Source organism: Spermophilus citellus (genome assembly GCF_964194105.1).
Source record: "Spermophilus citellus genome assembly, chromosome: 16".
Lineage (NCBI taxonomy): Eukaryota > Metazoa > Chordata > Mammalia > Rodentia > Sciuridae > Spermophilus > Spermophilus citellus.
The window spans coordinates 26503082-26530737 of NC_138196.1; the positions used below are offsets into that span (position 1 = coordinate 26503082).

At 38.2% G+C, this 27656-nt stretch overlaps 2 protein-coding genes across 3 annotated transcripts in view; one reads left to right on the plus strand and one right to left on the minus strand.

The window, feature by feature from the left end:
- The window catches only part of PPP2CB (protein phosphatase 2 catalytic subunit beta), a 32692-nt gene extending 22629 nt beyond the window's left edge, over positions 1-10063 (minus strand). Inside the window, exon 1 of one of the 2 annotated variants that reach the window (XM_081269445.1) lies at positions 9563-10063. In XM_081269445.1, the coding sequence (XP_081125571.1) occupies positions 9563-9664 (102 nt within the window). In that variant the 5' untranslated portion in view covers positions 9665-10063. The remainder of the gene's footprint in view (positions 1-9562) is intronic. The other variant, XM_081269446.1, reaches the window with a different exon arrangement.
- UBXN8 (UBX domain protein 8) overlaps positions 1-23623 on the plus strand; it is a 92227-nt gene extending 68604 nt beyond the window's left edge. Inside the window, exon 8 of the mRNA XM_081269461.1 lies at positions 23597-23623. Coding sequence (XP_081125587.1) covers positions 23597-23608 — 12 coding nt within the window. The 3' untranslated portion in view covers positions 23609-23623. The remainder of the gene's footprint in view (positions 1-23596) is intronic.
- The last annotated feature ends 4033 nt before the right edge of the window (positions 23624-27656 follow it).

The window sequence follows — 27656 nt, forward strand, 5'->3', positions numbered from 1 at the left end:
GTATGTTTGGGATTTCCAAGATCTTACCCAGGTTCAACAGTGGTTCACTTGAAGACTCATAAAACAAAATATATTCTTGTATTCATAGGTATAATTTATTACAGTAAAAGGACATAAAACAAAATAGGCAAAGGGAAAAGGCACATGAGCAAAGCCCTAAGGGTACCAGTGCAAGCTTTAAGAGTCCCATTGCAGTCAGGAAGAATGCACGTAATTCCCTTGCTGTGACCTGAGTGAAACAGGGAAGCACCATAGAGATCCAGTGTCTGTGATTTGTAATTGAGGGCTATCTCATCAGTGTCCTCTGCCTCGTTACTATCAAGATTCCAGACTCTCCATACAAACATTTTAAGCACAGTGAGCTATTCCTAACAGGGAATGATAGGAATTACCCTAAAATCCAACTTTCCAGGAACCAGCTAAGGGGAACCTTGCAACAAGAACTTTCTATAGATAGCAATCTCAAAATTGCTATGTTAACTCTTTTCTGCACAATTTATAATTCTGTTAATTTTCAATGAGTGCTTTTTAATGTGACTTAGCTTAATCTCTGAGACACAGATAAGACCAAATTAAAATCTGCAAAGTAGACTGTAGTGATGCTATATGACATTTAGCAGAGATATATCTAGACAGAAAGAAAGAAATTATTGCTGCATATTCTATATTCCTATTTGCCTATCCATTCAAATTTATTTCCCTTTTCACAAATTTAAGAAATAATCTTGGGGCTGAGGGTGTAGTTCAGAGTGCATGTTAATATGTGAGGCCCTGGGTTTGTTCCCCAGCATACACCACACTCACCCACCCACAGTCATTTTCTTTCTTTTTACCATACTTGGAAATGAACCCAGGGGTGCTCTAACACTGAGTTACAACCTTAGCCTTTTTCCAAGACAGGGTCTAAGTTTCTTAGGCTGGCCTTGAACTTACCACTCTCCTATCTGCCTCCCAAGTAGTTGGAATTATAGGCAGGTGCCACCATGCAATCAGCAAAATATTATTTTTTTGCTGCTACAAAATTCAGTATGTCAAATGAAGCTTTGGGAATGATATTTGCATATAAAAAGAAAAATGAAATACTTTTTATTCCCTTCTATTCATATTTTAGGAATGCAAAATATTTAAATACACTTGTCTGCTGATCTTCCAACAAGTAACATTGTATTTTTTTTGGGGGGGGGTACTGAGGATAGATCTCTGGGGCATCTGACCACTGAGCCACATCCCCAGCCCTATTTTGTATTTTATTTAGAGGCAGGTCTCATTGAGTTGTTTAGTGCCTCGCTTTTGCTGAGGCTGGCTTTGAATTCACAATCCTCCTGTCTCAGTGTCCCCAGCCACTGAGACCATATTTGTTTTTGACAGTTCAGAAATTCTTCTTTCCCTTCTATTTATACACAAATGGACTGCTATAATACATTTTAGATTATTTTTTACTCTCCAGGCAATTTCCTTGAAATCAAGCCACAGAACAGACTGATCTCTGGAACAGATGATAGATTAAGTTAAAAGCACTCCAGGACTAAGTTAATATGAGCAAAGTTCTTGCCTTCCTAATTACAAGCTCTTCCACATATAGGGATTGACCTTTTTTTTTTAATTTTTAATACAAGGAAATGAAGCTTTCTTTGCAATTTAACAAGTATTTGCTTTCCCACATTTTTTTTTTTTCTATTTTGCTGCTGTTGTAGTACTGTGAATTGAATCCAGGTACTCTCTATTACTGAGCTACATCCCTAATCCTTTTTATTTTGAGACAAGGCTTCTTTAAATTGCCTAAACTGGCCTAAACTTGCAATTCTCCTGTCTCACTCAGTCTCCTGAGTCTGCTGAGTTTACAGGTGTGTGCCACCATGCCTGGTTCTTTCCCAAATTTCTGACATGCTTGACAATTTAAAAAAACAAATCATGGCTAAGGGTGGTGGGACATAATTATAATCCGAGTAACGCTGAAGACTGAGGACAATTTGGGTAACTTAGCAAAACTGTCTCAATATAATAAAGGGCTCAGTGGTAGAGTGTCTAGTACATGTGAAGTCTGGGTTCAACCCCCAGTACTGTAAATAAAGCAATAAATAAATAGCTTTTCAATCTGAAAATATAACTTTTAAAACTTCAAAACAAATTCCAGATGGTAATAACTGTAAAAGCTACCACCATGCTATCTTATACAATGGATTTTATTAGTCATAAAAAGAAACGAAGTATAAATACATGCTGTGAATATGGAAGAAACTTGTTTTTTTTTTCCTGAAGAATCTTGAAACTACTGAACTATGTATTTTAAAAGGGTGATTTTTATAGCATTTAAATTGTATCTCAATTTTTAAAACCCGAGGAGGGGAATCAAATGTGAAAAACTGTGGAATCCCTATGGAGTCCTCAACAACAAGCATTCTTTAGCTTTCATAAAAGGAAAAATTTTGCCACTAGTCTACAAAGCATCAAATAAAGTATGGGTGTATATCATGATCAATGACTTCACTTCTTTCAAAGCCTGTGAGGTCATTGTGGATCTGTTATTAAGTTCACACAGAGACAACAAAAAGTGTAACTGTGTTGCCTCCTTATCTTGTTGTAATAAATTCATGTGACATTTTACAAAAATGGATATTCAAAAGAGGGATTTGGCCAATGATTACAATGCAACAAGAAATGAAAAGTAGTAGCATAAGGAAATGAAATTCAAATCTAAAGTATATAAAATAGCTAACTGTAGGAATGTTGACAGTGCTGCCATTAGAAACTCTAGATATACAGCTAGAAACTTAGCAATAAAAATAAACCAATAAGATAAATAAATAAAAATGCAAATGTATTGACACAAATGAGGAAAGTGGTTGTGATAAAAGGATGAAAATATTCCAGAGGAAATGACATTGGCAAAAATCTCATTAAAGCAATTTTCAGAGATATTTCACAACAATGAAAACACAAAGGAGAAAATGTTGAAAGCTGATCCAAACTTAGGGAGTATGGCAGTTTATCACCACACAGAAAAGACACATATTCTATATCATAAATTATATGATGGAAAGGCAAGCACTGTTTAAGCTGTCTTTTTTTTTTAAGTTATGGATGAACACAATAACTTTATTTTTTATGTGGTGCTAAGGATGGAACCCAGTGCCTCACAAGTGCAAGGCAAGCATTCTACCACTGAGCCACAACCTCAGCCCCTCAAGCTGTCTTTTTTGAGACAAAGTCTTGCTAAATTGCCCAGGTTAAGTCTTCAAGATCCTTCTGACAAAGCCTCTCAAGGCATGTGCTAACATGCTCAGCATTCAAGCTGTCCTTGATTAGTTTTTTATTTACAAAGAAGTATCCCAAAAAAATTTTTTTTTTTTAAATTTTGGAGATGTGTGCGAGGCAAGTACTCTACCACTGAGATGTATTCCCAGGCCTCACTTTATTTTCAAAAATTACCCTAAAAATAACAAAATAAAAGTAAGAAATAAAGAAAAAAAGAAAGAAAGAAAAATGAGTATATTTATCAGAATTTTACCATATTTCAAGTAGCAATCTCAAACTGCAATCTGAAATCTGTACATCATAATACCTGTGACGTTCTTTAAAAATCTCCCCAAGACATAGTCAATCAGTTTCTGGGATGGAGTCAAGGAACCTCTATATTTCTTTTCCAGGTGATTTTTTGTGCACGTTTAAAATTTAAGGGAAAGATGGGACAATCTGACTACATAAAAATGGTAAAACTTGGATATTAAAAATCACCAAAAAAACCTCCCCAAACTGATAAAGAATATTTATTTTAAATATTTTTTAGTTGTCATTGGACTTTTATTTTACTTATTTATATGTGCTGCTGAAAATTGAACCCAGTGCCTCACACATTCTAGGCAAGGCCTCAACCACTGAGCTACAACCCCAGCCCCAAATATTTAAAATTTAAAAATGACTTTTCTAATCATCAAAGAATTTGTAGAATCAAGAAAAGATAAAATGTAAAATGAAACAAAACAATATGCCGACTATTAGAAAACATTCATGTCGCACCCACTCTATGATTCTGATAAATCTGTGTTTTCTCCATGTATTTTGGTATCATATTTCATTTATTGTACTAAAGTTCTTGTCACCCACTATTTGTTATAAAATAAAAATCTATGTAGTGAAGAATTAGCTTCACCCAAAGAGAGATCTGGCCTTTGACCCCTATGTCCAGTTTGATAAAGAATGTCTCTGCCTGGGGACTTTGATTTAAAGGTTTTGGGTAACTTGGTATAATATCTGCTTCTAGAGGAAATGCAAGACAAAAGCAAACAGACCCTCTTGGACTTCTATGCCTCTTTTCCCCTGGGTGATCCTAGTTTGTATTCTTTCCCAATTATGATAATAAACCTCAATTTTGAGTAGAAAGCATTTAGTGAGTTGAATCTTTCCTATGAGTGACAACCTAAGAGTGATTTGGGGAATCCACTTGAAATTGGTGCAGAAGTGAGGGCAGTCTCAGGAATGTTCCTTTTAACCTTACAGTTGTCTAACCTCTCAAAGTTGGTAGAAAAGATGAGAACAGTTTTTGGGTTTTGGGGACTATGCTCTCTGACTCCTGCAAAATCTCTTTTTTCTTCGGTGCAGAGCATTGAAGCCAAGTGCTCCAGCACTGAGCTATGCTAACCCCTACAAAATCCTTTTTGATTATAAAAGCAAATCACATAATGAAGAATTTGGAGGGTTTTCTCTGACCACCCCACCAAAGTGTCTCTTAGTTGGACATAGTGGTACATGCCTGTAGTCTCAGTTATTAGGGAAGCTGAGGCAGGAGAACTGCTTGAATCCAGAAACAGGGTTAAGATCCCTATCTCCACACACACACAACACACACACACACAAAAAAAAGGGTCCTAAAATCAGTAATCTTAATCACAGGTTGCTACTCAGGATTGTTTAATTCTTTTGATCTCAAAAGTATCTCAGCCAAAGGATAGTCTATAACAGATGATAAACTGACCCAGGTTACAAAAGACACAACAGCAAACTAAGTCTAGGCTTAGCTCTCCCATTCCCTAGAAAGCAATCAATCTGTAATGTATAGGACGTCTTCCCAGGGTCAATATTATGAAAGAAATTTAGACTCGAAAGTAACATATGGAAAAGGAAGTACTGGACAACATCTGGTTAGAAATAAAGGGACAGTAACTGAAAAAAGATGTTTATATGCAAATTATTCTTAACAACCTATATGAGGTTTGCATTTCATCACAGTTACTTAAAGGAGAATATGATTTTAGCACCATTCTATTAGAAAAAAAAACTAAATTCAGAAAATAGTTCGAATTTACAAAAATTAACTGGGCATTGATTGTCTCTTCAATTTCTAGCACACTGTTTTGCTTTCACCAAAGGAGGGCTATATTTAAAGTCCTTTAGAGTGTTTATCCTGAAGAAAAGACTGAGAAAGAAAATTTTCTGGACATGATTAAAATCAGAAGGCATATGCTGCAAATAAAACTACTCAATAAAAAACCCTTTTTTTAAAATATATTTTTTTAGTTGTTGGTAGACCTTTATTTTATTCATTTATTTATATGTGGTGCTGAGAACTGAACCCAGTGCCTCACACATGAGGCAAATGCTCTACCACTGAGCTACAACCCCAGCCTCCCCAAAAATTTTATAACATAAACAACTTCATTTTATCTACCTAGGTATATGATTTTTCATATCATGTCAATAAATTATCCGATTTAACAGCTAGTCATTAGTAATAGTTCATGCTATTTCTCATTTGGCTTAATTTCTTTACCTATCAGCTCAGACAGGCATGAAAAACCATGATTTGTTCAGTCATTAGAATTGGGTCTTACCCTCATATTCCACTGTAACCATGTCATTCTTTGTTATCATCACAAAGAAAAGAGCTATTTTCTATATCACTGCATCAGACTTTATCAATGGACCACCAAGGCTGGTACTAATCCTTGTTCAAGGGAAATTTTAAAATGAAAGCATCAGTAACCATCACTTTTCTTTTTCAGCTGGCAACATATCCCAGAGAGTAATGTAAAAGATTTTCTTCAACTCACAAAAATTGTTCAATATTACCAGGATCTAATCTTCATAAGATGATTCTGGACATTCAGGATTGAAGCATGCTATTTCACATTAATAATGAAGTAAGGTTGGAGGTGTAGCTCAGCTGTAGATCATTTGCCTAGTATACATGAGGCCCCGGGTTCAAATCCCCAGCACCACCACCAAAAAAAAAAAAAAAAAAAAAAGGATACATACATAAAAAGGATAAAGTATGTACCAGGCATGGTGGTACACACCTGTAATCCCAGCTTCTCAGGAAAGAATAACAAATTCAAGGTCAGCCTGGGCAACTTAGTGAGACTGTCTCAAAAAAAAAAAAAAAAGGGGGGGGGTTTGAAGTTATAGAATAAAATTTATCAGGTCAAAGAGCCTGAAATTTTTTACCCTTCTCAAGGCAAGAGTTAAATATATATAGTTGTAGTTACAGTATGTCCCAAACAGTGCCAGACTGGGTATTAGACACAGCATTTTTAAAAAGTACTGCGCATACCACTGTTGCAGAAATGAATCACAGAAGCAGTTTCTCAGAGAGGACTCAAGATCACAATTAGCTTCAAAAGCTGGGTTGCTAATTTAGGTTACTGTAAAAGAGTCTTCTCAGAAGATATGCTTTACTATTTTATATCAACAATTTTTCACTAGGCTGAAATTAACCTCAAAGCCAGACATACCATTCACATTCTTACTTTGGTAGTCATTCGCCCACTAGCTGTAGCGTGAGTTTTATTTTTGCCACTATCTCAAAATAGGGACTTTACTAGTACTACTTTGGTCTTAATTTCAGCTGACAAGCTTCAGTTTTAGGCTGAAATTAGAAGAAGAATTTAATTTAAAAGAAAAAACCACTGCCTTCTCACGTGACTTTCTATAGAGTAGCACAGCAAACAGAATCCAAAAATCATGCAACTAAAAATGTAATGAAAAGGAATTTAAAAAGAGATGACATATAATTACGTTTAACTGTTTTATATGCCTGCCTTTTTTTGCTCTGGAACTGAAGGATAAGTATTAGGACTTATCCAGGTACAATGAGGCATGCCTTAATCCCAGAGATTTGGGAGGCTGAGGCAGGAGGATCAAAAGTTTAAGAATAGCCTCAGTAATTAATAAGGCCTTCACTAACTTAGTAAGACACTGTATCAAAATAAAAAAGGAAAATGCCTGGAGATGTAGCTCAGTGGTAAGAGGGCCCTTGGGTTCAATTCCTGGTACAAAAAAAAAAAAAAAAAGAAGAAGAAGAAAGAAAAAACCAACTAAGTTAAGAGTAGTTACTTTTTACAAAATTCTACAGTACTTTGTGATGAAGAGGAAATACAATATAGTCATTATACATAAAAATCCTTTTAGGACTAAGGGATTCAATTCCCAGTGATGGGGTGGAATACAGTAGAGGGCAGTGAGGATCTCCTCCTTTGAGGTACCTTCACCAGAAGTCATATCAACATATCTATTTTACATTTCTTTCCAAAAGAAAATGCATTAAAAATTTATCCTTTCTTCATTTAACATTCACCACATGTCTATTTTTTATCAGGACTTTACATGGGTACTATTAAGATAAAGTCAACTCAGGAGATCAGTAATTATTATCCCTGTCTCACATAAAGGGAACCAGAAGTGCAAACACACAGGCAGCTAGAAGGATGTGGAACAGGATTTGAATTCAGACAGGTGGAATGCATAGCTGTTACAAAATCTAACTAGGACTAACTTTAGAATACAAGAAAAATACATCTAAATATACACATAACCACAAGGTATGCCACAGATGCTAGCAGAAGACTGTAAAATAAAGCACAATTCTGTATGTGACACTTATAGCAAGATTTATTGACTTCAGAACTGGATATTTCAGTGACATCTGAGCTTTAGAGAGACATTTAAAAACTAAAATTTAAGACTTGTGAGATTACTACACAAGAAAAATTGAAGTAATTGAAACTGCAAGTAAAGTTTGTTTCAGAGAGAGAGATCATTTCCTCCACAGTTGTATTTACAATTTTTCCTGTTCTGTGTGGTTATTTAATATACAAAAATCATGTTCAACTTAAATTGTGTTATTAATTACTCTTCCATCTCTAAGTTTTGCTTAACTTTTTTAAAAAAATATTCATTTTTTAGTTGGACACAATTTTGTTTATTCATTTTTATGCGGTGCTGAGAATCAAACCCAGGGCCCTGCACATGCTAGGCTAGTGCACTCCCGCTGAGCCATAACCCCAGCCCCAGTTTTGCTTAACTTCAAGAGTGACCTGTTAATAAATAACACCAAAAAAATCTTTCCTTCTTTAGTGCCTTTCCGGGGCATCCTGACTTTCAAACGTACGACTAAGATAATCTTATAGATTCTGGATTGAAATAAATAACCTCCTTCCTTATTCCTTCATGGACCCCAAATCTAACTTTTCAACACAAAAATTTGGGAAAATTGTTTAGTTCACATTACAAAAGATGAATAAGAAAAACTCCAGACTTTAAGATGGAGAGATGGAAATAATTTTAGCAGTTTAAGAAAACACTGGGTACAGGCTGGGAGTAGTAGCGCACAGGACACTGAGGCTGGAGGATCTCAAGTTCAAACCCACCCTCAACAACTTACATAGGCCCCAGGCAACTTAGAGAACACCCCGTGTCAAAACAAATTTTAAAAGTTCAGTGGATAAGCGCTCCTGGGTTCAACCCTAGGCACAACAACAACAAAAAATACCACTGGATACAGAATTCAGAAAACGAAGATCACATATTCAAGAACGACCTAAATAACTAGTCTCTTGCATTTTTTTTTAACTCTCTGGAAAAGAAAAAAACTTTATATACAGGAAAAATGGAAATTTCTGAAAAAATGCTACCCTACTCGAAAACATATCATTCAAAGCAAACACTGTTCTGAAATTTAATACTTGCTGTCTTGTTTCTGAAAATCAACATTACTCCCAAGAACCACTCAACGCCAAGACTTCCACCAAAATCAATCTCGATTTTTAAAAACTCCGCCTGCCATCACGCCCACTTCTATACAAATGATTGACACACTCCGACTCACTGATTTCTGAAGGAACCCATTTATCTAAGAACAATTTTAAGTTACAAAATTCTTTAATACTAATGACTTTCAGATTAATTTTCGGTGCACATTCAAAGAGACTGCGTTTGAATAATTTTCGGGCATCCTAAATCGCCGCTACTGGTCGTCCACTGGTGAAAGAAGCTGAAGTGACAGTGAACTCCCAAGAACAGTGAAGGGGACCATAACCGAACTTCAGTTCATCTACAGCGGACTCCTTAGGCCTGGCACCTGCGCGTCCGGCCGGGACTCAGGGGAACGGCGAGGACAGCTCGGTGCTCACGTCCTGGACTGGCTTGGCCAGGCCACCGGGTAGGGGTGATGGGAGGGGGCGAAAGAAACGCAGCCCGAGGTCGCGCACGGGCAAAAGGGCCCAGGAGAGGCCGCCGCGCCCGCCCCTCGCTCGGCCCGGCGCCCCGGAGCTTTTCTTTTCACTCTTACCTTCTCGCACAGCGTCCGCACTTGGTTCTCGTTAAGCTGTTTACACTCATTCAGCTGCTCGACCCACTGGTCCAGCTCCTTGGTGAACGCCTTGTCGTCCATGGCGGCCAGCTCCCCTTCCCCGCCGCCTCCCTCCCCCCTCCCCGCCCCCACCCGCCCCGGCCCCCGCCTCCGCCCGCGACGCTGGCCTCCCCTGACGCACTCGCCAGCTCTCAGCTGCAAACGAGGGAGAGGTGGAGGGCGGCCGCGAGCCCAGGGCCCCGCCCGAGACCAGCGGGAGGCTCCAGGCACGCAGCCTCCAGGAGACCCCCGCCCGCCCGCGCGCCGCGGGAGTCGGTGAAAGGTGCGGGAAGTTGCTGGGAGCGCGGTGCAGGCCCTCGGCTCGGTCGGACGATAACTACCCGCCGCCTCCTCCCTCAATCTCTCCTCTCCTCGATCTCTCGGCCCTTCTCTCTCGCTCTTTCTCTCCCCTCCCTCTGGGTTTCCGTCATCGCCCCGGCATTTCCGCCGGGAAAAGGCGAGCAGGCGGCACCGCCAGGGCACGGCCCGCAAGGAACAGAGCAGCGCCCTCGCGCGGATCGGCGGAGAAACGGTCCGAGGGGGCCCAGGGTGGCACTTCCTTGCTGGTCTTGCTGGAGCCTCTTTTCCCATCAGGCTCCAGGCCTAGCTCGGCTGCTTCCTCCTCCCCACCCAGTTCTCTGGGAACTCTGGCTTCCTTTTGGCCTCCTGGAGTGCTTTTTCAGCGTTCTGGATCGGGAATTGGAAATCTCCCGTCAAGATTTCACTTTCCTGTAACAGGCATTCGATATTTATTTAATAAACAAATTATTTCTAGTCTTAATTCTAGCTGTGGAACCCTTAATCTTGAATCTTCCCTTTCAGCATCAGAAAGAGGAAAGAAAAATTGTTTTGCGGTGCCAGGAATTGAAACTAGGTCTCAAGCATGTTAGGCAAGCACTATACCACTGAGCTAAACTTTTAGCACCTTTTAAACTTTATACACACACACACACACATATATTCTAATTAGTTATACATGACAGTAGAATGCATTTTGACACATCGTACATAAATGAAGTATAACTTCTCATTCGTCTGGTTGTACACGATGGAGAATTACACAAGCTATGTCATCACATATGCACATAGGGTAGTAATGTCTGATTAATTTGCTACCCCCATACCCCCTCCCGTCCCTTCACTCCCATCAGCCCAATCCAAAGTACCTCTATTCTTTCCTAGCCTCCTCTTTTTGTGAATTAGCATCCATCAGAAAAAAACATTTGGCCTTTGGTTCTTTGGGATTGGTTTATTTCACTTAGCATAGTATTCTCCAGTTCCACCCATTTACCCGCAAATGCCTTAATTTCATTCTTCAAGGCTGAGTAATATTCCATTGTGTATATATACCACATTTTCTTTATCCATTCAACTGTTGAAGGGAACTTAGTTTGGTTTTGTAACTTAACTATCATGCATTGAGCTGCTATAAGCATTGATATGGTTGTGACACTGTAGTATGCTGATTTTAAGTCCTTTGGTTATAAATTGAGGAGTAGGATGACTGGGTCAAATAGTGGTTCCATTCCAAGTTTTCTAAGTAATCCCCATACTGCTTTCCAGAGTAGTTGCACCAGTTCACAGTTTGCAGTTGCACCAGAAATGTATGAGTATACCCTTTCTTCACATCCTTGCCAACATTTATTGTTGTTTGTATTCTTTTTTTTTTTATTGGTTGTTCACAACGTTACAAAGCTCTTGACATATCATACTTCATACATTAGACTGAAGTAGGTTATGAACTCCCAATTTTACCCCAAATGCAGATTGCAGAGTCACATCGGTTACACATCCACAATTTTACATAATGCCCTACTGGTAATTGTTGTACTCTGCTCCCTTTCCTATCCCCCACTATCCCCCCTCCCCTCCCCTCCCTTTTACTCTCTCTACCCCATCTACTGTAATCCATCTCCCTCCTTATTTATTTTCCCATTCCCCACCCAGCCTCTTATATGTAATTTTGTATAGCAATGAGGGTCTCCCTACATTTCCATGCAATTTTCCTCATCTCTCCCTTTCCCTCCCATCTCATGTCACTGATTAATGTTACTCTTTTCTTCCTACTCTTCCTCCCTGCTCTGTTCATATTTGCTCTCATTATATCAAAGAAGACATTTGGCACTTGTTTTTTAGGGATTGGCTAGCTTCACTAAGCATAATCTGCTCTAGTGCTGTCCATTTCCCTGAAAATTCTATGATTTTGTCATTTTTTATTGCTGCATAGTACTCCATTGTGTATAGATGCCACATTTTTTTTTATCCATTCATCTACTGAGGGGCATCTGGGTTGGTTCCACAGTCTAGCAATTGTGAATTGTGCTGCTATGAACATCGATGTGGCAGTATCCCTGTAGCATGCTCTTTTAAGGTCTTCAGGGAATAGTCCAAGAAGGGCAATAGCAGGGTCAAATGGTGGTTCCATTCCCAGCTTTCCCAGGAATCTCCAAACTGCTTTCCAAATTGGCCGCACCAATTTGCAGTCCCACCAGCAATGTACAAGTGTACCCTTTTCTCCACATCCTTGCCAGCACTTGTTGTTGTTTGACTTCATAGTGGCTGCCAATCTTACTGGAGTGAAATGGTATCTTAGGGTGGTTTTGATTTGCATTTCTCTGACTGCTAGAGATGGTGAGCATTTTTTCATGTACTTATTGATTGATTGTATATCCTCCTCTGAGAGGTGTCTGTTCAGGTCCTTTGCCCATTTGTTGATTGGGTTATTTGTTATCTTATTGTCTAATTTTTTGAGTTCTTTGTATACTCTGGATATTAGGGCTCTATCTGAGGTGTGAGGAGTAAAGATTTGTTCCCAGGATGTAGGCTCCCTGTTTACCTCTCTTATTGTTTCTCTTGCTGAGAAAAAACTTTTAAGTTTAATTAAGTCCCATTTGTTGATTCTTGTTGTTAACTCTTGTGCTATGGGTGTCCTATTAAGGAATTTGGAGCCCGACCCCACAATCTGTAGATCGGATCCAACTTTTTCTTCTATCAGACGCAGAGTCTCTGGTTTGATATCAAGTTCCCTGATCCATTTTGAGTTAACTTCTGTGCATGGCGAGAGAAAGGGATTCAGTTTCATTTTGTTGCATATGGATTTCCAGTTTTCCCAACACCATTTGTTGAAGATGCTATCCTTCCTCCATTGCATGCTTTTAGCCCCTTTATCAAATATAAGATAGTTGTAACTTTGTGGATTAGTCTCTGTGTCCTCTATTCTATACCATTGGTCCACCCGCCTGTTTTGGTACCAGTACCATGCTGTTTTTGTCACTATTGCTCTGTAATATAGTTTGAAATCTGGTATCGCTATACCACCTGATTCACACTTCCTGTTTAGAATTGCTTTTGCTATTCTGGGTCTTTTATTTTTCCATATGAATTTCATGATTGCTTTGTCAATTTCTACAAGATATGCCGTTGGGATTTTGATTGGCATTGCATTAAACCTATAGAGAACTTTTGGTAATATCGCCATTTTGATGATGTTAGTTCTGCCTATCCATGAACAGGGTATGTTTTTCCATCTTCTAAGATCTTCATCAACTTCTCTCTTTAGGGTTCTGTAGTTTTCATTATATAAATCTTTCACCTCTTTTGTTAGGTTAATTCCCAAGTATTTTATTTTTTTTGAGGATATCGTGAATGGAGTGTTTTTCCTCATTTCCGTTTCAGAAGTTTTGTCACTGATATACAGAAATGCCTTTGATTTATGCGTGTTGATTTTATATCCTGCCACTTTGCTGAATTCATTTATTAGTTCTAGTAGTTTCTTTGTAGACCCTTTTGGGTCTTCTAGGTATAGAATCATGTCATCTGCAAATAGTGATAATTTAAGTTCTTCTTTTCCAATTTTTATGCCTTTAATTTCTTTCATCTGTCTAATTGCTCTGGCCAGTGTTTCGAGAACTATATTGAATAGAAGTGGTGATAGGGGGCATCCCTGTCTTGTTCCGGATTTTAGAGGGAATGCCTTCAACTTTTGTCCATTCAGAATGATGCTAGCCTGCGGCTTAGCATAGATAGCTTTTACAATGTCAAGGTAAGTTCCTGTTATCCCTAATTTTTCTAATGTTTTGAACATAAAGGGATGCTGTACTTTGTCAAATGCTTTCTCTGCATCTATCGAGATGATCATATGGTTCTTGTCTTTAAGTCTATTGATGTGGTGAATAACATTTATTGATTTCCGTATGTTGAACCATCCTTGCATCCCAGGGATGAATCCTACTTGGTCATGGTGCACAATTTTTTTGATGTGTTTTTGTATTCGATTCGCCAGAATTTTATTGAGGATTTTTGCATCTAGGTTCATTAGAGATATTGGTCTGTAATTTTCTTTCTTTGAAGTGTCTTTGTCTGGTTTCGGAATCAGGGTGATGTTGGCCTCATAGAATGAATTTGGAAGAGCTCCCTCTTTTTCTATTTCCTGAAATAACTTGAAAAGTATTGGTTTTAATTCTTCTTTGAAGGTTTTGTAAAACTCCGCTGTATACCCATCCAGTCCTGGGCTTTTCTTGGTTGGTAGTCTTTTGATGGCTTCTTCAATTTCATCCATTGATATTGGTCTGTTCAAATTGTGTGTATCCTCCTGACTCAGTCTGGGAAAATCATATGACTTAAGAAATTTATCGATGTCTTCACTATCTTCTATTTTGTTGGAATATAGGTTTTCAAAATAATTTCTAATTGTCTTCTGTATTTCTGTAGCATCTGTTGTGATATTGCCTTTTTCATCCCGTATGTTAGTAATTTGAGTTCTCTCTCTTCTTCTCTTCGTTAGCATGGCTAAAGGTCTGTCGATCTTATTTATTTTTTCGAAAAACCAACTTTTAGTTTTGTTAATTTTTTCAATAGTTTCTTTTGTTTCAATTTCATTGATTTCCGCTCTAATTTTAATTATTTCTAGCCTTCTGCTACATTTGCTGTTGTTTTGCTCTTCCTTTTCTAGGGCTTTGAGATGAAGTGTGAGCTCATTTATTTGTTGGTTTTTTCTTTTTTTGAGGAATGACCACCAGGCGATGAATTTTCCTCTTAAAACTGCTTTCATTGTGTCCCATAGATTCCGATATGTTGTGTCTGTATTTTCATTTATCTCTAAGAATTTTTTAATTTCCTCCTTTATGTCTTCTGTAACCCATTGATCATTCAGTAACATATTGTTCATTTTCCATGTGATGTAGGATTTTTCCTTCCTTCTTTTATCATTGATTTCCAATTTCATTCCATTATGATCAGATAAAATGCATGGTATTATCTCCACCCCTTTATATTTACTGAGGGTTGCCCTATGGCACAATATATGGTCTATTTTTGAGAAGGATCCATGTGCTGCTGAGAAAAAAGTATATCCATTTGATGATGGTTGATATATTCTATATATGTCAGTTAAGTCTAGGTTATTGATTGTGATATTGAGTTCTATAGTTTCTTTATTCAATTTTTGTTTGGAGGATCTGTCCAATGGTGAGAGAGGTGTGTTGAAGTCACCCATAATTATTGTGTTGTGGTCTATTTGATTCTTGAACTTGAGGAGAATTTGTTTTATGAATGTCGCAGCACCATTGTTTGGTGCATAAATATTGATAATTGTTATGTCTTGTTGGTGAATGGTTCCTTTTAACAGTATATAATGCCCTTGTTTATCCCTTTTGATTAACTTAGTCTTGAAGTCGATTTTATTCGATATGAGGATGGGCACTCCTGCTTGCTTACGAGAACTGTGTGCATGGTATATTTTTTCCCATCCTTTCACCTTCAGCCTGTGTATGTCTTTTCCAATCAGATGTGTCTCCTGGAGGCAGCATATTGTTGGATTTGTTTTTTCAATCCATGTTACCAGCCTATGTCGCTTTATTGGAGAGTTTAGGCCATTAACATTCAGAGTTACTATTGATATATGGTTTGAACTTCCATCCATGTTTGATTGTTTATCCTTTTTTTTTTTTAAAAAATATTTAGTTTGTTTCTCCGTGATTATCTTTCCCCTCGCCCTCTGTCTTTACTGAGGCACTTCCCACTGATGGTTTTGGTTATTGTTTTTCATTTCTTCCTCGTGTAGTGTTTTGCTCAAAATGCTTTGCAATGCAGGTTTTCTGGCTGCAAATTCTTTTAACTTTTGTTTATTATGAAAGATCTTTATTTCGTTGTCATACCTGAAGCTTAATTTTGCTGGATACAGAATTCTTGGTTGGCATCCATTGTCTTTCAGTGTTTGAAATACATTGTTCCATGACCTTCTTGCTTTCAGTGTCTGTGATGAAAAGTCCGTTGTTAACCGTATTGGTTTACCCCTAAATGTAATCTGTCTCCTTTCTCTTGTAGCTTTTAATATTTTCTCTTTGTTCTGTATATTGGATATCTTCATAACAATGTGTCTTGGCGTTGGTCTACTGTGATTTTGTGTGCTCGGTGTCCTGTATGCATCTTCAATTTGTATATCTGTTTCCTTTTTTATTTCTGGAAAGTTTTCTGTAATTATTTCATTCAGCAGGTTTCTCATTCCCTTGGTGTGAATCTCTGTACCTTCTTCTATCCCGATGACTCGTAAGTTTGGCTTCTTCATGTTATCCCAAATCTCTTGGATGTTTTTCTCGTGATTTTTTACCAGCCTTTCTGAGTTGGCTAGACTCTTTTCAAGATGGTATATTTTGTCTTCATTATCTGACGTTCTGGTTTCTACTTGTTCCACTCTGTTAGTGATACTCTCCATTGAGTTTTTAATCTGGTTTATCATTTCCTTCATTTCTAGAATTATTGTTTGATTATTCTTTATAATCTCTATCTCCTGATAAAGATGCTTAACTTCTTCTTTTAGGTGTTTATGTAACTCATTCTCAATGTGTTCTTTCGCTGCTTGAATTTGCTGTCTTGTATCCTCTTTGATGTTCCATTCCATCTGTCTAAGGTGTTCCTTGAGGTCTTTATATGACCATTTTTCTGATGACTCTAGGTCCTCCTGAATATTTAGGCTATCCTGCATTGTTTGTACTCCTTTTCTTCCTTGTTTCTTGAAGCTGCTCATGTTGCTTCTTGTTCTGATTGACTGCTGAGGTACTGTTTATTCCTATAAATTTATTTGATGCTAGGGAGGAAAGGTATTAGAAGGGAAGGGAGGAAGTCACTAAGGAGAATGAGAGTAGGCAGGTAGAATTCAAGGAAGGGGGATAAGAAAAATGAACAGACAAAAGAAGAAAGAAATAGGAACTAAAAAAGAACAAAAATTTAAAAAAAATATTAATAATGATTAAAAAAATTAAAATTAAGATTAGAAGATAAAGAAGAAAAAAAAGAGAAAGAAAAAAAAACAAGATAGAAAAATGAAGATGAAAGAAAAACCCCAATCAAGAAAAAAAAAAAAACCTAATAAATGCCGTCTTAGAGTTTGATTAACTTCTCTTCCACTAGGTGGCGCTGTGCCCACCAGGTCAAGTCTTTCCAGTCAGTACGCGGGAACCAATCACTGTGCAGCAGCTCTTCCTCCCAGACTGGGCGAGTCTCCAATCCTGAGTGCCTAGGGCCTCCTCTTGTGTCCAATCCCTTCCACTTTTCCTCTAGCCAGGCCCCTCTCACCACAGTACTGGCTACAGGCCAGGTCTGCTGCTCCCGGGAGCCCTGTTTTCATGAACGACTGGGCTCACTCCTCCAGATTGCCATTCCCTCAGACCCTAATTTTGTAGAGCTTGGTGCTGAGAATCCTCAGCGAATTTTACTTGCCCTCCAGTAGCCACACCCCCGTAGCTGGTGCAAGAGACCTCAGCAGTCAGCCCTGGCGGGAGCGGCAGTCCCGCACCACCTCTGACTCCCTCGGGCTGGCTGTAGCACTCACGGGAGAGCTGGGAGGGGCTCTTAAGTTTTCCCCCATGCGTGGAGAGGGAAAGCCAGGTGTCCACACACCTGTAGCAGCAGGCTTCAATGAAGTTATCTCCTGCGCTGCAGCCCTGCGACTCCAGCCCTCTGCCACAGTGGTGTCCTCCGCAAACGGCGACAGTTCGCCTCCCCCTGCCGGGCGACCAACGCCACGGGCGGGTCCCCACTGTCTCCCAAGCCCCACCTGGACCCTGCAGCCACTACCCACGAAGGCCCGGCAGGCATCCACCTCCGCAGGATGAGAAGGGCTGACCAGCCGCCTTGGCTGGATGGCTTAATGCTGAGTCGTAGCTGTCAGTCTCAGCTTTTCAGACGCCGCGGTGCCGGGCGCAGAACACGGAGAGACTTACTTCCCGCCGCCATCTTCCTCTTCTCGCTATTTTGGGATGATGGCGGGGTGCTGGCTCGCTCTCTCCGGTGTGTCTCTGCCTCGAGCTCCCACGCCTCTCTCCTCCACGGCCTCCACAGCCAGCGCTGCCCTGGTCGCTCTCTCCGCCCCCGGCGTTCCCGGCTTCTAGCCAGCCGCGCCGCGTCCTGGTCCGTGTTTTTCTGGCTCGCGCTCCAGCGGCGCCCGGGGCCAGGGAGGCGATGGCCGGCAAGTACCACAGTCCCTGGGCCCCGAGTCCCAGCGGCCACAAACCGACACTTCTAATAGACCTACCAGATCCCGGCAGGACCCCTCTTCATGGAATTTTGCTAGGAGTTCCTCAGTGTGAAGACTGCCGCTGTTCCAAAGGGTCTTTTTGATCTCGTTAATGTGGAGACATTAGAGTCACTGCTTCCTCGTCGGCGGCCATGTTCCCTCCCTTGTTTGTATTCTTGATGATTGCCATTCTGACAGAGTGAGATGGAATCTCATTGTAGTTTTGATGTGCATTTCTCTAATTGCTAGAGATGTTGAACATTTTTTCATATATTTGTTGATGGATTGTATTCCTTCTGTTCAGTTCCTTAGCCCATTTATTGATTGGGTTATTTGTTTTTATAGTGTTAAATTTTTTGTGTTCTTTATATATACTGAAGATTAATGCTCTACCTGAGGTGCATGTGGTAAAAGTTTTCTCACATTCTGTAAGCTCTCTCTTCATGTTATTGTTTCCTTTGCTGTGAAGAAGGTTTTTAATTTGATTCCGTCCCATTTGTTGATTCTTGATTTTACTTCTTGCATTTTAGGAATCTTGTTAAGGAAGTCAGTTCCTAAGCTGACATGGTGGATATCTGGGCCTACTTTTTCTTCTATTAGGCGCAAGGTCTAGATGAAAGTCTACTTGTATAATTGCAATAGCTATTGCACTTCCTGAGGAGGTTAGACCAAAAGTTTTAAAAAAGGTAGATGTTTGCCTAAACCTGAAAGGCCCAGAATGAAATGAGAATGAGAATATTTTCCTAGTAGATTGGGAACAGGAGAAATGGGAATGATGAATGGTGATGAGGGAAGAAGATACTTGAATCAGAAACCAATGTTTGGAACTGATGAGATAATGTAGTTAGGGTTGTGCATGAGTAGCTGAGTTGGGGAAAGTAGTACTTCTGAAAAGTTAAGTCAAATGGTGCTATAAAACAAAACACTTTTTTCTGTGCTTTTCATACTTCCATCCACTCTTCCCTCTTTCTCTTTTTACCTTTCTCTCTTTCTCTCTCTTTCACATGTTCTGGCTATCTTGCCCAGACTGGCCTTGAACTTCCGGGCCTAAGCTATCCTCCTTCCTTGAATACAGGTGACCACCACCAAGACCAACAAATAAGAATTCTTTTTTGAGTGCTTCCTATGTATACTATGTGTTTTACATGTTCCTTCTTATTTATAACACTATTGTATAAAAATGTCATACAGTACTCCTATGAAGCAAATATTATTACCCTGTATTTTGTAATGAGGAAACAGACATGTATGGATTTCAAAACAGGTTCATGGGCTTGGGTTGTAGTTCCATGATGGAGCACTTTCCCAGCATGTAGAAGCCCTGGGCTTAATCTTCAGCACCAAGAACAGAAAAAAAAAAGACAGTTTTTTAAAATGTTCATGTATCTGACAAAGGAATAATGTCCAGAATATATAATGAACTAAAAAAAAAACACCCTAGAACATGTAATTTAATTTTAAAATGAACAAATGATATAAATAGATACTTCTCAAAAATTACAAATGTTTAACAAATAGTTTTTAAATTGCTCAATATCATTAACCATAAGAGAAATGAAATCAAAACCATAAAGATATTATCTCACCCTAGTTAGAATGGTTATTATCAAGACAACAAAAAAATGCCAGGCATGATGGTACACACCTGTAATCTTTGCTACTGGGAATGCTGAGACAGGAGGATCACAAGTTTGAAGCCAGCCTGGACAACTTAGAAAGACCCTGTTTCAAAGTGAAAAATGGAAAGGTCTGGGGATGAAGTTCAGTGGTAGAGCACTTGCCTAGGATGTGCAAGGCCCTGCATTTGACCCCCTAGTACTGCACAACAAAACAAAACCAACTGTGACAAGGATGTGGAAAATAAAAAAACTCATATACTCTTTGTAGGAATGTAAATTAGTAACAATCATTACAAAGAACAGTATGGAAGTGCTTCAGAAAAACTCAAAATAAGTCTACCATATGATCCAGCTGGTCCACTTCTGGGTATATATACAAAGGCAATGAAATTGGCATACTTGTACACTCATATTTATTGTAGCACTATTCTCAAAAGACAAAAATATTGAATCAACCTGGATGCCCATCAGCTAATGAATGGATAAAGAATATGTGGTGTACATACACAATAGAGTATTATTCAGCCATAAAGAATGAAATCCTTTCATCCAAAATGGATGGATCTAGAGGACGTTACGTTAATTAAAATAAGCCAGACATAGGATTACAAATCTCACATGTTCTCTCATGTGTGGAAGTTTTTTAAAAGTCAACCTGAAAGTGGAAGAGTGAATTACTAAAGACTGAGGAGGTGAGGTGGAGTGGGAAGATGGGTAAAGGGAATCTGGAATTGATCAGTGCACATTGTACTTATTGCAAAGAGAGATCACACTGAACTCATTAATATTTGTAATATTAATAATTGTAAAATTAATATATGTTAATATTTTTTAAAAGAACAGCATCCAAGTTGTTCATGCCACTCGGTGCCAGGGAGGAAAGAACACCACTACTTTTGTCTGCTTTCCACTCCCCTGCTTTATATTGTATGACCTCTGTAATCTATTGGAAACAGGGTAAATGGAAAGATGGTGGATTAGGAACTTGGCAGTTACAATATCAGGTTTTGCTATTTGGGTTGTGAAGTCATCTTAATAAACACTACAGCTGGGTATGGTGGCATGTGCCTATAGTTCCAGCTACTCCAAGTAATGCCCCAGGGCTGAAGCAGGAGAATCCCTTGAGCACAGGAGTTTGAGACCAGCTCAGGTAACACAGCAAGACTGTCTTAAAAACAAAACAAACCAAAAAAATGGCAAAATAAAAAAAACTATAATTCTTAAACTTTTTTCTTTGCTCTTTGCTTCTGTCTTACATGTGTGCATGAGTGCTTGTGTGTACGTGTGTGTTCTCTTGTAGAACATAAACATCAGTCTCTAATCCTTGCTAATTACTTGTCATGTAAAACTGCATGTGTGCTGCCCCCGGTTGGATTCTCTCTCTTAAAAAAAAAAAAAAAAAGAATTTGCCTCTCACTTGTGAGGTCTCTGTTAACTCTAGGTGTGTCAGAATTGAGTTGCAAGACATCCAGTTGGTATCAGAGAATTAAAGACAGAATATTGTAAGAAATTATATTTTTACCTCAACATCCCCAAAAAGGAGAAAAATTTAAAAAAATTTTTAATACTTTTTTTGTCCATTCAATTTATGGCATTTATAATCTTGGCTAGCACTGTACTTGGTTGTCATCTCATCTCATAAAACATTTTAAAAACAGTTCTGGGGGCTGGGGTGTGACTCAGTGGTAGAGTGCTCATCTCAGATGAGGGTTTGATCCTTAGTACTACATAATAATAAAATAAAGGATTTGTGTCCATCAACAAATTAAAAAGTTGCATTTTAAGTTGTCAAGTTACATGCTAATTTTTATAGGTATAATTTACCCTTTTATGATTTGATATGGAAATTAGCTCCTTTCTTATGGATCTCAAACAGGTACAATTAATTCTCTTCTTCATTTGATAGCATATTGTCATCTAAGAACTGTCTGCAAAATTCCTTGTTTTCCCAACCCTTCTTCCTATGTACAGTCTCTTTGGTACTGGGGATTGAACTCAGGGGCACTCGAATACTGAGCCTCATTCCCAGCCTATTTTGCATTTATTTAGAGACAGGGTCTCACTGAATTGCTTAGCACTTTGCTGTTGCTGCGGCTGGCTTTGAAATTTTTTTTTTTTTTTTTTGTGGTGCTGGGGTTCGAATCCAGGGCTTTGTGCATGCAAGGCAAGCACTCTACCAACTGAGCTATATCCTTAGCCCTCTAACCTTTTTATTTTATTATTATTTTTTATTTTTTAAAATTTTTATGTGGTGCTGAGGATCGAACCCAGTGCCTCACGCATGTTAGGCGAGTGCTCTACCACTGAGCCCCAGCCCCAGCTAACCATTTTGATATATATCCAATTATCTATGTAAAAATCTATGTAAAATATATAGTTTTTATATGCAAATATACACGTCTTTGTTTCTGATCATCAAATGGTGACCATTATGCTATTTGTTAGCTTCTAACTTCTAATATGTTCCATTGTCAGAATCCACTCCTCTATTTTTATCTTTTTTCCTATTATCCAGCCTTCCGAAGTTTTGCTGTTCTAAAGTGGCATCTCATTTTAATTTATATTTCTCTTCTACTAGTTTGAACATCTCATTGTTCATTGCTCATTTGGGCTTCCTTTCCTGTGATTTGTCTATTCAATTCACAGGATGCTCAATTTTCTTTGGTTGACTTCCAGAAGTATGTTCTGTATGTTAATCTGTAATAAGTTTTATTTGTGGCAAGAAACTTCTTGTCTGTCTTCTTTCTGTGGAGTTCTTTGAATAGAAACTTATGGTCAAAGTCATTTTTCTTTTTGAGTTTTTGTTTTTGAGAGATGGTCTCACAATGTTGCCTAGGCTGGCCTTGAATTTCTGGGCTCCACATATCCCCCCCCCCCCACCTCAGTCTTCAAGTAGCTGGGACTGTAGGTGCACTATAGGTTGTTTATGGGTTTTTCATCATTTCCTACATCTGGGCCTACATGTTTACTAACTCTTGGTGTAAATATAATTGATCATTGGGAAAAGAAAGGGATCAAAGAGGCATACCATAAATGTAATATGAAAACATCATATAAATCCAAACTGAGGGGCAGTGCATAAAATAATACTTTTCAAAAGTGTCAGGCTGGGGATATAGCTCAGTTGGTAGAGGGCTTGTCTCACACAAAGTCCTGAGTTAAATCCCCAGCACCACAGACCAAAAAAAGTGTCAAGCTTCTAAAAATCAAGGAATGAGCATATTTCCAGACTAAGAGAGACCTGACAATGAAATGATACCTGAAATCCTAACACAAATCCTTTGTTATAAATTCTGTTATTGGGATGAAATGGTGAAAATTGCATGAGGTCTGAGTAGTAGATGGCAGTTTTAATGTAGTGGTGTCAATTTTCTTAATCTCAATGGTCATATTATTAAGTAGGAAACTTACCTTCTTTGTAGAAAACACACACTAAAGTATTCAGGGATGGTGTGTCATCCAGTCAACAACTTAAATATTTCAAAAGAAATAGTTTCCAAATTGTGTAACTATTTAAAAATAACTATTTACTTTTTTGTTCTTCAGATCCAAATAGAGGTATCACCCTTTTAAAGGCAGTAATTCTTTTTTTTTTAAAGAGAGAGAGAGAGAAGAGAGAGAGAGAGAAGAGAGAGAGAATTTTTTAAATATTTATTTTTCAGTTTTTGGTGGACACACATCTTTATTTTTATGTGGTGCTGAGGATCGAACCCAGCACCTCGAGCATGCCAGGCGAGCGTGTTACCGCTTGAGCCATATCCCCAGTCCCAAGGCAGTAATTCTTTCCTGAAAACCAGTCATGCATGAACAGGATCTACTTCTTAATTTTTATTTTATTTTCAGAGTGGAAAGTAGAAGTTTATTAGAGGACAGCAGAAAAGACTTCTCCTGGAGGAAGAAGGGGACCCAAGAGATGGAATCTGTGGAAGTGCCACTTCTTAATTTTTAAATGGGAAACATTGTAATGCTTGTTAACTTCAAACTTAGTCAACTTTCTGAGGTGTTACCAAAAAAGAAATTAACCATGTACATATAACATATTTGAATGTAAGTGCTTAAAATAGGTCTCTGATTATCAAACAATATAGTTTTAATGATCAGTAACTTTTTATGCAGCATTTTTTTTTTTTTTTAGCAGTGCTGGGATTGAACTGAGGGTCTGTGCATGCAAAGCAAGCATTCTATTACTGAGCTACACCCCCAGTCCTAGAAGAATATTATCTTTCATATTGAGTTTATTTTTTGTTTCCTTCTCCACAATTTTCTTAAATATATTATCAACTGGTATGGGACTTGAAACATACTAAGCAAATATAAACTACACATGAAAGATTAAATGTGGAGAAAATTCTTTACATTCAACATTAACTGCAATACCAAGATGCCAATCTGGTTTTTGATACTTAAGACACTTTTAAAATAAATGTCCATATGGATTCTAGTATTCTACCATTTTTATTTGGAACGTATGATCTTCCTTAAGTAACATTGATAAAATGTTGTTTTGAGTTTGGGGAACATATTTTTTGCCAATATTAAACAATTTGGAAAGTGTATGGAGGGACAGGTCTGAACTTTAGGAATTGAAACTCAAGAATCATCAGGGAAATGCAAATCAAAACCTTACATCCATTACAGTGGCTGTTATCAAGGAAAAATATTTTGGGATGGAGAAATTGGAGCTTTCACACACTGTTGACAGGAATGCAAAATAATGCAGCCTCTATGGAGATCAGAAGTTGTTTAATGGGTACAGAGGTTCAGTTTTTCAGGATGCAAAAGTTTTGGAAACTGGTTGTATAACAATGTGAATGTACTCATACACTACTGACCCATAAACTTAAAATGGGTAAGATAGTAAATTTTTTAATGTGTATCGTAAAATACACTCCCCTCTCCTGCTACACACACACACACAAATCAAGTGTTGTGGGGGGGGTGGGTGGCCCAGTGATAGAACATGTGCTTATGTGTTCACTGGGTTCAATCTCCAGCACTTTAATCAGGAAGTAGTCTGCCAGGAAGACTTTAACCAGGGATGTGTCCTGTGGGATGTGCCTGTACTTCCCTTGCACTCCTGTAGTAAAATGCAGTTCAGCCAAGGAATAATGGTAGAATGATATGTTCGGTTGCAATCTTGTCAGGATTATGCAGTTTACATTGTTTAATTATTACATTTCATAGGAGATGGGGAATGATATGTCCCTCTCACTTCCCCATGTTAAATGTACCAACTACATAAATCAATGGAATAATTTTTACATATTCCTGTGTGTCTTCTCCTTCTACAGATCTTACCTTACTTTTACCATCTCAGCATGTTAACTTGAATATATTGTTCAATATTCAGTTTAGATTTGTCTCATTCTTAGTATTCCTGCATCCACCAGAATGAATTAGAGGTCATCCTCTTTAAGACCTATAACACCAAGCATTAGCATGTACAGGACTACTTACTTGAATGGTTGGTTTCTACATGCCTTTCCCACTCTTCAGATTATAAGCTCTCTTAAAGTCAGAAATGTCTCAACTGATTTTTCTGCCCAAATGCCCATCATATTGTGGAGTTCAGCAGCAGACGTTCACTAAACATTTGCTGTCCCTAACTTGACAGTGTATTTATACTGTTAAGAGATTTTCATTTTATCTTTAAGCAAACTATAATCATTCCTGTGTTCAAATCTTTGAGAATTATTTTTTACTGATACATTGAAACAAAACATTTGATACAGTGAAATATTATTCACTAACACATTTTCTACTTGTCCATTTGAAAGGTGACAGCAGATTATAGGAAATACTCTTTCAATACTGCAGTTTCTTGGATCATGAGGGAAGGAAGGTAGAAAGAGAACTTCCTAGGGACATGGAATATCATGATAAGAGGTAAAGTGGGGTCAGAGTCAATCTTGAGCAAAATGATGTTTCCATTAATATTCAGACTTGGTTTCAAAACACTTCAGTTGGAAAGCAGTAGACTGGGAGTCAATCACTTGATTTTGCATAACTCCCAACATACAGAATTCATTTGCCTCTTAATATAATTAAAATAATCTTAATCAAAAGACTACAATTATTTCTATGCACACAGCAGAAAATTCTATCTTAGGCAAACATGAAGAAATATCAAATTAATGGATTGTTTTTCTGAACACTATTCAAATTTTATACCTTCTCATTTTTTTGCTTTGTTGGGGAATCAAACCCAGGGCCTTGCACATGATATAATTAAGCCCCCAATGCTGTATTTGATTTTTATTTATTTACTTTTTGTTGTACTAGGATTGAATCCAGGTTGTTCTAACGCTGGCCTACACTCCTAAACCTTTAAAAAAATTTTTAAAATGTTGAAACAGGGTTTTGCTAAGTTGGTTACAGCCTTGATAATTTGCTGAGGCTGGCCTCAAACTTGTGATCCTCCTGCCTCAGCCTCCCAAATCACTGGGATTACAGGTGTGATCCACAACTGGGTGCCGTACTCAAATTTCCAATGAAGAAATGTGTGTATCAGATGCATAAGCCATTGTTTAGAATTTAATAAAAAAGTAACAAGATTTAAATCTGATTTGACATTATTTTCAAACCAATGATACTTGAAATTAACTGATGTTCACAAAATGACCTTAAGTGCAAAAATATCTTGAAGGTCTTTCTAAATGAATTTATAAAATAAGCAAATATTTCCTTTTATAGGGTTGATATAAAGATTAGTTGTAATACATACCCACAAGCAGAATAGCATACGTTTAGCCCAAGTCAGATAAGGAATAACTGCTAACTGAATGTAAGTGTACTTTTTTTTTTTTTTTTTTTTTTTAAAGAGAGAGTGAGAGAGGAGAGAGAGAGAGAGAGGGGGAGAATTTTTTTTTTTAATATTTATTTTTTAGTTCTCGGCGGACACAACATCTTTGTTGGTATGTGGTGCTGAGGATCAAACCCGGGCCGCACGCATGCCAGGCGAGCGCGCTACCGCTTGAGCCACATCCCCAGCCCAGTAAGTGTACCTTTAATTAACCAAATATTCAACTGATTAAGACCTTCTTCCAAAGCAGACTATCATTCACATTTTAGAAACAGAAATAGGAGCTATGTATGGGAACATCTGTCTGTAATTCCAGCTACTCAAGAGGCTGAAGGAGGATTCACAAGGGCAGTCTAGGCAACTCAGTGAGACCCTTTTTAAAAAGGGTTGGGGATGTAGCTCAGTGGTAGAATGCTCACCTAGTATGCATGAGGCTTAGGGTTTAACACGCAGCACTACAAAACTAAGTAAAATTATAAAAAATTGGTCTGTCATATTCCTAAATTATTCTTAGAGAAAATAAGACATTAAAAATAAGAGTAACAAACTTAAAGATAAATGTTGTTTCCCAACAAATTAGAATGCAATATTTTGAGATTAATAATTCCACAGGATGTTTCAATGGAAACTTCTTACAAAATAAAAGATGTTTCAAAATAATATGTAACAATAAAGCAGACAGGACTTACGCAGCAAGGAATGAATAGGATTTATATGCTTAGAAAATTTTCCTGTCCATGTTGTGTTAGTAATCAACAACCAACCTCAGCTTCCCTTTATCATTAGCAATTGCTAACCAGGAATCTGCAGTTACTGCTCTTTGAGTTGTACTTGTCAGAAATAATTTTTAAAATGTTTGTCTTAGAGGAATCAATTTTGGGGGGTGGTGGTACTGGGGATTGAACTCGGGAGAACTCAGCCACTGAGCCAAATCCCAGCCCTATTTTTGTATTTTATTTAGAGACAGGGTCCCACTGAGTTGCTTAGTGCCTTCACTTTTGCTGAGGCTGGCTTTGAACTCTTGACCCTCCTGCTTCAGCCTCTGGGATTACAGGTGTGGGCCACTACATATGGCAGTAACTTAATTTTCTTCCTCCATAA